Source organism: Rhagoletis pomonella, unplaced genomic scaffold, assembly GCF_013731165.1.
Source record: "Rhagoletis pomonella isolate Grant_MI unplaced genomic scaffold, Rhpom_1.0 Rhpom_scaffold_00007, whole genome shotgun sequence".
Lineage (NCBI taxonomy): Eukaryota > Metazoa > Arthropoda > Insecta > Diptera > Tephritidae > Rhagoletis > Rhagoletis pomonella.
Window position 1 is genome coordinate 70,806,110 of NW_023458561.1, and position 11,686 is coordinate 70,817,795.

Below are 11,686 nucleotides of genomic sequence, written 5' to 3' on the forward strand. Positions count from 1 at the left end.
CTTTGTATATGTACTATTTACCTTATTCGGGTGGTGGCTAACGTTCACCTCACTGCGTCTCATTGATTCCATACAGTCTGAGAAGAGAGGGTGGTTGCTTGCTGCGGGCTCGCACAATGCAACGTTCCCTCATCCACATAAAAGTGTTGACAGTGCTCCGAGGTAAAAATTAGTTTATCCAATATATCATTGCGTGATATTTGAGTCTTAACAGAGCTGGGCCTTGGCCCACTGGCCAATTTATGCATTTTTAATCTGCAATAAAAGGAATGGCGATTAATTTAGTATTGCTGTAACAAATAAATTTTATTTTAAATAGTCTCATTAGGTAAAAAACTGGCGAAATAACTGTGTGCTGTTGTTTGAGGTCAGCGAGTAAATGTAGTGATAATTACAAAAAAAAAGGGAAACGGAGTTTTTTTCCAAGCAGCGACAAAAAAACATTCTTTATTAAACCGTTCAGTTTCTCACTGCCCTATCCGAAGAGTGAGATGTCGGTTCCTGATGAAATAACACATCTTCCTTTGCCCAATAAGGCCACTGCCTCTTACTCTTCACTGCTCAATCGTTCGTTTGTTTTCTGCTTTTTTAACGCCAAACTTTCCGGCCGAAGGAACAGCTTTCGCTTCCGTCTTAACCACTAGTTTCTCTGTCCCTTACTCAGCGGAATGAATGTTTGTTGTTCTATTGCTAATAGCAACAAGTAATTTTTAAGCAAAAAACAAAACCGACTTCAATTGTCATATACAAATTATCGGATCTAAACAAAATTAGTATGGGACCAGCCTTGAGGTACCACCTTTCCGATGAAATCGGATAACGCGGTCCAAAGTTATGCGGTAACATGCATAAAAAAAAATATTCCGACGAACTGATAACCTCCTCCTTTTTTGAAGTCGGTTAAAAATATGCCCAAGATAAAAAATGTTGGTCAATATCTTAGGCTCGCCCAAGTCCATTAAAGTTCAATGTGTTAAAAAAAAAATTTGTCTTGGCTTACTTCGATCGCATGCTCTACAAAAAGGTTAGGATACCGAATTATTTAGGACTTTGTAAAAAAAAATAGTAATTAATTTGGAATTTTTATTTACGGATGGAAAATATTTAATAAATTCAATTTCTCACAAAAGAGCGCTTTTTTGTTAAGAAAACACACTAACGTTATTTTTTCATAAAATGTTTGATAAGATCAAATTTTAAGTCTTTTTTTGTAAACTTTAATATAATGAAAAAAAAATCAAATATAAATACTTTTTTAATATACCACGCAAGGTACATTGAACAGGTAGTATCAGTAGAGCAGCTGATTTGATTTATTTTCAAATTATTTGGTCTCGAAAATGTCAAATATTTTTAATTTTTTCTCACAAAAATTCTGAATTGTTAAAATCCATTTGCATGTGAAACCTTTTTCCATACAAAACAAGCGATTGAATAGCAGCTTTTGGAACGTTCGCCCAACTCAGCAGCACAACCGCTGATTACTGGCCCTTGTAAAGGATGGATCAATGCTTCGAGAAGCAAACAAATTTACTAGGAAAGAAAGTTGCAACAATTTTTATTTTTTCCAATTTCAATTTTTTATTTTTTATAATTTTTTGTATTTCACATGGCGCGCTTTGATTTAGAAGAAAAAATTCAGAACAGTTTTTGACACTTTCGATACCAGAAGCAACAACAAAATACACGCAAATGTTGTTTTTGCTCTACTGATACTACCTGTTTAATGTGCCTTGATACCACGTATACTTTTAATACGTAACGGTAGTTTTCGGAAATGTGAAAAGCTATATTTAATATTTGCGCCGGGCATTTAATGTTCAGCTCCGCCCGAACTTAGTCTTTTTTACTTGTTTATATATGTAACTCCTCTATCTACTTATGTATGCTCTGAATATAAAAGAATGTTCAAATGCAGTAATCTGTTAAAGTAAAATTTTCGGATGTTCATGAAAGGTATGAAGACTTCGGCATAGCCGAAGACAGCGCCGCTTTTACTTGTTTATTTTACATCAGAAGCATCAGATTCCCTTAAACTCGAAAATGGCTCGAAAACCTCGAAATAACTGTCAACACTTTTATGAATGGCACTTTTCGCATGCCTCGAAAACTTTCTAGGCAAACTAGGCGCGAAAGCACCCTCGAAAAGTGGTTTGCAAATTTCAGGTCAATTAATTCATACAATTAACATTTTACACTTTTTCGTGGCATTTTGAATGCAAAGAAACTCTGACTGAACAGTCAAATTGCTGCATTTCAAAAAACAGCCTCGAAAATTTTCTACTCTTCGCGCTTAAGGGAGTCCATCCCCTAATTATAAAAATAGTATCAACAAGTAAGAAAGTCTAAGTTCGGGCGGAGCCGAACATTAAATACCCGGCGCAAGTATTAAATATATGTTTTTTCACCTTTCCGAAAGCTACCGCTAGATGGTAAGCCGGGGTGTATCGATTTTGAGTAAATTAGCGTCCTTCAATTTCGAAATATTGAAGTTTCAAGCATTTCTTAAATTTACCGTTATATGAGAATCGGCCGTTATTTTAGTCCGATTTCAATAATTTTCAACGTTTTGCTTACACGTGGCAAGTACAATAACCATACCGAGTTTGGTACAAATTGGTAGAACGGTTACCGATATACTTATATGTGATCATAAGTGGGCGGTGCCACGCCCATTTTCCAAAATTTTACCATATACGTATTTCTTGGTAAAGAATTGTTACAAGCATCAATTTTGAATAAATTAGCTTCAATATTTACTGATTTATCGAAGATTATGTATTTCTCTAAATTACCGTTATATGGGAGGTGGGCGTGGTTATTGAGCGATTTTAAAAATGTTCGGCCATTTGGTATGTTGTGCGAAGACCAACAACTGTGCCAAGTTTGGAAGAAATTGGTGCAGCGGTTACCAAGATATACACATGTAACCATAAGTGGGCGTGGCTACGCCCATTTTCCAAAAATTTATAATATTCTTATTTTTCGTCTAAAAATTATTGTAAATATCAATTTACTAAAATATCGCAGTTTTCGTATTTCTGGAAATTACCGTTATATGGGAAGTGGGCGTGGTTATTGTCCGATTTCGCCCATTTTCAATACCAACCTACCTTGGATTAACAGAAACCTACATACCAAATTTCGTTGAGATATCTCAATTTTTGCTCGAGTTATCGTGTACACGGACGGACGGACATACGGACAGACGGACGGACAGACAGACATGGCTTAATCGATTTCTTTTTTCATTCTGATCATTTATGTATACATTTGTCTATATCTATCTCGATTCGTTTTGGCTGTTACAAACAACCGTTATGTGAACAAAATTAATATACCCTTGTGCACAAGTGCGCTCGGGTATAAAAACAGGTAGGACTTTTTAAAAAGTTGCATGCAACTCCGTTGTTTTTGGGACTAGCACTTTAAAATTTTTATTGAAGGTGTATTTTAATACATCTTTCCAAAAACTGCGAAAAACGTAGGTTCAAAAAAAGTTTTGGTTAGGGCCTTTGCGAATTAAGTTAACGATATGTATGTATGTATTCATCGGCGTAGCCAGAATAAAATTTAGGGGAGGGGCAGGGGGGGGGGCTCGACCCTACTAAGCTGGCGTTTCAGGGTACTATTTTATATATATATAAGGAAAATTTGAAAGTTAGGGGGGCTCGAGCACCCCTCTGCCTCTACCTGGCTACGCCCATGTATGTATTATTAAGCATTATGAATAACTTAACATTTGATTTTTCTTATAATTGCTGATCTATTACTTAAATTTATTTGAAGATATCGAGTAAAAGGAATGAAGTTTTAAGAAAAAGCAATTGCTTAGTTTTTATTCATAAGGCCCATTGTATATTATTGACGAACGAAAAATTATATAAATGAATTAATCTAAATGAGTTTTTAACATCCATGTAGTTGTTGTTGTTTTAACAGCATACAAACTCCCCAAAGACTTTTTGGGGAGTGTTGCTGGAGTGACAGTCCTTGGCCAGATATAAATCTGGGTCGTTCCGGTTACGTAGACCCGACTGTCGTGGGAACGAACATCCATGTAGTCTCATTACTCCATGATGAGCTATTTAAAAGAATGGGAGCGGTTTTTCACGACTATTTTAGGAGATTTCCGGAACGATTTTAATAGGAGTATTCGCTTAATGCTCTCTCGGAAGGGGTTTAGGATATTATTCTGTGTGTCCTCTTGTATTTCTCGTTAAGAAGGTTTCTAGAGTTTTGTTTTTATATATCGTCACCTGAAATTAAGCGCCAATCTATTATTATATTATTAGATGTGCTGTAGAGTTTAACGTTTACGAAAAGATTTGCTACCTTTGAAAAACTTAAAACTCAAATTATTTAAAAAGTTAAATCCATTATTACAATATGCCATGCGGGTACACAGTCATATTTAATAGCAGCAAATCAAAGTTTTTTATATACATAAATTTATTTCGCAAAATAACTCTAGATATTTAAAACATTAAGGATTCAGCCAATCTAATTTGTCCTCTTCATTAAAATAATCTAAAAATGAAGAGCTAATTCCTTCCGGTGTCAAGTTTGGCTCTACCGCCGCTTCCAAAGAAATCCGACTACCCATATTATTATTTTGTTCATCGCCTTTTAGAAAATTGTTAAGGACACAACAAGCCTGTACTATGACTTCGATATTTCTAACATTCCTTAGTGCAATTGGTTTTTTGAATATTAAAAACTTTTGCCTGCAGGACCTTACTAATATTATGAAATGGAACAAAAAACGCCGTTATGAGTGGATGCGAGAAGCTGTTGTTGGTGCATTGCATGAAATTGATAACGATGACATAGCTTTAAGCACGATCAATGCAATCAATTCCCTCTTATTTTCAGCTCGAAAAGAGGATCAGGAGTTGAAGAATACCAAGACCACAACTGCTTATCATAAATACCACAGCGCGCCCAGATACATATATGGCAGGTGTGTGGTGTGAAAACGATCTAGTCTAACTTTATTATTATATATATTACTTATTCCTGTTATTTAAAGTAAGGTCACAATAAGTACAAATATTTCATGCGATGAATTAATAGCTGAAGTGCCTTTTAATTTATGTATGCTGGGGCAATACGATTATTCGAGCAAGTTGGTTAATTAGTTATTCGGTTAATCAATTACAAAAGGAGGATTAATCGAGTTACTCAAAATATTATTACTCCATTAAATTAATTTTGCTCCTTAAAAGAGTTTGTATTGATTATGTTTGCTTTTTGTTTATGATTAATCAAAACGCAATTAGTCGAATAATTGGGTTATTTTCTATATTAACATTATTCGTTAACTATATTTTTAATTTATGCCTTTGACTAAATAAAATACATACATATGTATAGTTACTTTTAAATACAAATTTTTTAAATTTCTCCAAATAGCTTTGCAAACTTTTGGTATGCAGTATATCAGTAAAGAATGTGAGATATGAGTTTGAAAGGCTAAACTTCTATAAGATTCGCCTGTTGCTTAAGACCTCATAGTTACAGCCAACTGTTCCTCTGTTGGAATAAATAGTAATCCCAGAATGAGTGTTACTTTTGTGCAAATCGCTGTTATTTAGGCGTTGAATTATGTTGAATTGATCATCCGAAATTGTAGTGTAATTTTTATAAGACCATTTATAAACTACTTTCAGTCTTTTCATTAATGCAAACGATCCAGTAACACTTTTATTAAAACGCCATGATTCCTTTTCACAGGACCGTTTACGTTTGCAATCTTGTACCGAGAGCATATTTTCCATCATGTCAATACTTTTTTGTATGACAGATCTCTATTTACCAATTAAAAATGAATTGTTATATGCATAGAGGAGAGTATAATATTGTTACGATTATCCTCGAAACCTTGAGGGATTTCCCAAATATATTCGGGCTCGTATCGCTGGATTGTTAAATAAATGCTAACGATGACCAAATTGTAGTACAATTAACTTTATTGTACAACAAACAATTTACAATACTTGCTAATACAGTAAAATCACTTTACAATACTTGTTAAAGCAATAACAACGCTTTACTACTTGTTAACACAATTAAACTTATACCTTGCTTATTCGCAACTCAATTCTCCGCTCACTTTACTTGTAGCTTGCTGACTTGTAACTCACTCACCTCGCGGTGGCGGCGCCCTTATATACCTGCGCTGGCACTCATGGCAACTCTAGAACAATCTGCCTATTTCTCGTTGTTCGCTTTGTGTTGCCGCAGTATTCGCCACAATATTTAAAAATTACCTATGGGCATCTGTACAAAAACTTACACTTTTTGCGTATTCAGTTGTGTTGTGGATCAAAATTTGAATTTGTCCTTCCATTGCTCCTTCTTCGAATTAAATTTAGATGCGGTTTTAGTTACACTTTTACTTCAGTGCTGCCATTGTGTGCGAAATTGTATGAAATGGAAGAAGGCAACCCTGTGCTCGCCAATCAGCAAACAGAGTGTAACCACTTCTCACCAATCACCGAAATTTTTCTCTTTTGATTGCCAATTAAAATTTCAAAACCACGGGCTAAGCGAGCAATGAAAGAATGTTCCCTGAGTGATGATTTGAGAGCAATAAGTGAGATTTTTCATATTTGTGTTCCGTTATTACTTGCTTAAAACAAGATCGATGTCTCCCAAAACGAGAAATCCAGGAGCATTCCCTTTAATTGAAAGGGGAGCTATATGTACCTCGTTCAAAAGAATATAAGTCCTTTAGGAAACATTTATTATGAAAACAAGACATAACATCTGTTATTGAAAAAAAGAAAAGCAGGACGTAACGAATTAAATTGAACAGCCGAAGTTAAGACCCATTGGTGAGTATGACAACATTTGTTTAAACCAGAGGTTCCCAAACTTGCTTTTCTCGTAGACCCCTTTCAAAACTTTACTGGTTTCGATGGACCCCTGCTGCTCTTTCTAACATATTCCCAAAGCTCATCAAAAAATGTGAAGGTTAGATCTAACGATGAAAATTTGCATTGTGGGTGAGTTCCAAAACTGAATTCGGAGTGGCAAAAATAAAAATAAAATTTTTTCTTGCGTTCTATTTATTAAAATAATGTGATTACGCACTTGCAAGTTTTTAAAAAATAGAGCTCGTAAATCCATCAAAGTACTATCTCACACTGAGGAGTTATATTTTTTAAGAGCGCTTCACAAACTCCTCACATGTTTGGCTCGCTCCTGAATTTGCATGTGACGTATTTGTAAAATAGTTTATTTGTATTGATGGCATCATTTTTATTTTTATCGCTCCGAGTTTTACTGGCTAACCAGAATGGTGTGGCTGTGGTATGTAGCAGGAGCTGTCAAAAGTTAAAATATTTTAAATTCTCTAAACTGCTCTATTTTATGTAGCTGGGATTGTCGTGTATTATTGCTGATGTAGCTGATATAGCTAGCGAAATAGCTTGTAACTGTGGTACTACATTCTGGTTAGCCAGTTAGAGTGATGGGAAAAATATCCATCACTCACATTTTTAAAACACAAAACTTGAAACAACAAAACCACACAGCTTTTTACGCTAAACTTTAAATTCAGAAAGAAAGAGAAAAGACCGAATCTAGAAAAATCGATGATAAACAAGCAAGCAAGAAAGAAGCGCAAAAAGTGATCCACCGTCTCATCCTCTTCAAGGCAGGATGGGCAAATGGAGTTGTCTGCAGTACCGTCTCAGTGAGAGCAAAAAACTAGATAGGTCTTCTGATGTTGAAGGCATCATCAGTTTTTCCCACCTGCATCCCCTCGATGAGTCTCAGTCATTGCTGAGCGAAGTTTTGACCCAGTTACTGATGGTGGCTTCGATGGTCGAAGTGGGGAGTTCAATAACTGGTTGTGGATCGAGGAATGCCTGGTCTAATCTAACTGTGGCCAAATGGTCAGATGTCTCATTGCCAGGCACTCCCGAGTGACCTGGCACCCAGAGTAAAGAGAGCTGATTATGTTTGCCAGAATAATTTAGTCGAGACTTGCATTGCCGAACTAGTTTGGATGTACTTAGATAGAGGGCTGGCCAATGCCTTAAGTGTAGCTTGGCTGTCACTGCAGACACGTAAACTCCTTCCCCTCCACTTTTCTCCACCACGTAGTCTATGGCTTTGATGATTGCAAATACTTCAGCTGGAAGACCGAAGCATATTCCGTAAGAGAAGAATGAAGTTTATCCCCATTAACTTCGAAAAAGATCCCAGATCCTGCCTCAGAGACAGTGTGTGAGTTCCGACTCAGTGCTGGAATTAAAACAGCATTCCCCCTCAGGGAACTCAGCATTATAGACGCAGGTGCTCAAATCTCTGCCGCCAGCAATTTCCGCCTCGTCTCACTCAGTGTTATACCAACATTTGTTTCTTTTTAGTCCGCAGGTGGTCTTTAAGGCTTCCCCATGCACATATAAAGACACAAAGTGACGGTAAGTGCAGCAGTGCGCCAAGAGCACTATATCCACTCAAAAAAATAAAGTTAAATAAAGAGGCTATCAAGCAACCATTTTGGTTCTTTACTATAGACACCAGACACCAGATACATTTTCGTGGAGCCCAAATTTTTTTTATATATAAAAAAAAATTGGGGAATATTTTTTTTCGGGGTAATTATCTAGGTGGTCTTTCAACCCCCAAAAAGAGTACCATTAGACGCGTCTGGACCGTAGTAACAAATTAAAAAACAAAAAACTTTTTCACAATAGCACCTTTTTTATTCCCTTACTACACTCACACAAACGCACAAATTGCCCATATTTCACCATACATACAATAATAATACTTCATTTTAGCCATATATGTCATAATATTACCTACCAATTAGTTGAAAAGAAAAAAAGCAAAAAATGTGTTTAATTTATAGAAATGAATACTTCGTAATATAATGAAAATTAAAAAATGTTCGCCTTCGGCGCTTTATTCAATAAAAATCGATACTTGGATATATAATGAAAATTTGTAATAAAAAATCGCGCGATATAAAATATAAAAGTTGATACTTCGTTATAAATGAGAATTTTTAACTATTTAGTTATTTCCACAGTTAATTATTGCACATAACAGTCTGAACTCCGTGTAAACATATTCAATATTTATTCCATTCAGGTTGAGTGGCAATACCGCACATCAGCAGGTGAATTTTGCGTTGAGCATGATTCAATAATGAAAGTTTTTGTAATAAAAACTTTCTCTCACTCTAATTTTATCAATGATACTCCCACCCTACTCCTAAAAACAAAAACAGTGATATTTCTTTTCCAAATTTCTTTGCAAATTTTAGGAGCATTTTTTTAAATTTAATAGTGAATTTTTTACTTTTTAAATTTGAAGTAATAGTTGCGATCCCGTACGAGTCCGGACTAGTCAGAAATAGTCAGAATCAGTCAGATTTTACAGGAAATCTATCCCGTACTCGGTTCTCTGACTACTGCGAGGACAAAAAAGAGAGTAAATACGGTTCTCTCTTTGTCAGAAGTTACCAGTTTTAGTCCGAGAATTTTTTGCTAGTAAATTCTGGTAAATGTGTCAAACGATCAGCTGTAGTGTGTTTAGCAACCAAATTGTAAACAAAAGAAAAGTGCACTCTGCTAATTCATGTTGAAAAGTATTTAATTACTTGTTTAAGTGGATTCTAATGAATTTGAAAGTATTTTTGGTTATTTACATGTGTGAGCTGAGTGTGTTTACATACAAAATAAGCAAAAATTTACAACCAAAATTTGGAGGGCATGTTGAAGTTGACATAAGTTACCATTTTTTTACTAGAAAGCGATCCCGTACTTTTCAATGTTACTCTCTCGCTCTGAGCGAATTTTTATTTTTTGACAGTTTTAGTAGTCCGAGTCCGAGAAATACGGGATTGCACCCATTGATTCAGTCAGTCGCTGTAAGGTAAAGCGCGCAATGGTTCTGGTAAATGAGTCAACAAAGGTATTTAGGTATTGACCTACACTCCCGAATGAGACTTCAGCGCAGTATAATATTGGCAAACCACATTCATAGGCCCAATCGTAACACCCCGACAGCTCGGTTTAGTCAATGGCGCGATGCAATTTCAAACTTACGGCACTTCCCATTTGATGATGTAGATCACATTCCCTGTGTCAGTCGTTCAGTAGCTGCATGCCCGTTTTAATCTTCCTGTGCCAGTGTTTAATATTCTGACGGCGGCATAATCCCCCAGAACACTAAAAGTGCAACATCAAAGAGTTCGAATTACCATATTCGATGCAATCGAGCCAAAACCGCGAAAGAAAGGTAAGCTCCAAATGTTTTTATTAGTCGTTTGTTTTTATCAACATTCCATAATTTTTCCACAAGCAAATAGCTTTCATATCCATCAACTCTAAATGGTACCGCAAAAAATTTACAAGGCAAACAAACAAACCAAAAAAAAATTGCTCAAAGTGGACCATCCATTTTCGAGTTATGCGCCGTCTGACGTACGCAACTTTGGTATATATGCAGATATACATAAATATTTATTTTTAATAACAATCAGGGGATATATTCGATGTAAATAAGCTTGTTTAAATTAAATATTTAAATCACTATTATTACCACCTTTTTGTGGAATTTAGCTACCATTTTAGGAAATGTGATTGAATTCTTCCCCTTTTCTCCTGCACCCAAAAACCATCCCTGCGGGAGGGAGTGTAAAATTTTAGAAAAAAGCTACTTACGAAACCTTTCATGATTGAATCATGCGTTGAGCATACCAAAATTGTTGACATTATAATGAATAAAATATATAAGTATATATATATATATATATATATATACTGAAGTATTGTTGTTGTATGTATGGTGAAATGTGGGCAATTTGTGCGTTTGTGTGAGTGTAGTAAGGGAATAAAAAAGGTGCTATTGTGGAAAAGTTTTTTGTTATTAACTTTTGATCGGGTAAACAAGTTAATTTCCGCTTTCGATTCTTGTTACTAGGGTCCAGACGCGTCTAATGATACCCTTTTTCCTAAATTTTGATTAATTTTGGGGTTGAAAGCCCACCTAGATAATTGAGTAGTCCACTTGCAAAGAGCGGTCTGTGATTTTATTATAGTAAGCCATAAATTAAAAAAAAAAAAACGTCTACAACAACAAATAAAATCCGAATTGTATCTTTTTTTATTATCTGAAAATTTGGATAAATAAGAGCCTAATAACATTAAAATCAAAATCGCAGTATGCTAGTTTTTGCAAATTTTATATATAGGTCATTCCATGAAACATGGGTCATTCCATACGTTCCCACGACAGTCGGGTCTACGTAACCGGAACGACCCAGATTTATATCTGGCCAAGGACTGTCACTCCAGCAACACTCCCCAAAAAGTCTTTGGGGAATTTGTATGCTGCTACAACAACAACAACATATATTTAAAAATGCCCTAATTTTCTCTATTTCAGTAGTAACCTCTTCTTAAATGAAATATTACTGAAATTGAAAAATATTAAAAAAATAAAAATAAACTGTAATTTTTGTCTATGGAAACTCATATTTCATGCATAATTACTTTACACCAGCCACGAGGAGATGTCCCACCTAAACGGGGTTAGATCGCCGAAACAACAGCCCTTGGTCGGGTGAAACCCGAGTCATTCCGGTACGTAGAACCGGCTGTCGTGGGAATGCCTTGTCTCTTATGCCGACGATTGCTCGATCATGGCGACTGGGAATGGA

The 11,686-nt window shown here is 35.6% G+C and overlaps 1 protein-coding gene across 1 annotated transcript in view; it reads right to left on the reverse strand.

Moving 5' to 3' along the window:
- Positions 1–11,686, reverse strand: part of LOC118743992 (mucin-19) — an 86,488-nt gene that overhangs the window by 73,075 nt on the left and 1,727 nt on the right. The window contains exon 2 of the mRNA XM_036476755.1: positions 22–255. Within this exon, the coding sequence (XP_036332648.1) occupies positions 22–72 (51 nt within the window). The 5' untranslated portion in view covers positions 73–255. The remainder of the gene's footprint in view (positions 1–21; positions 256–11,686) is intronic.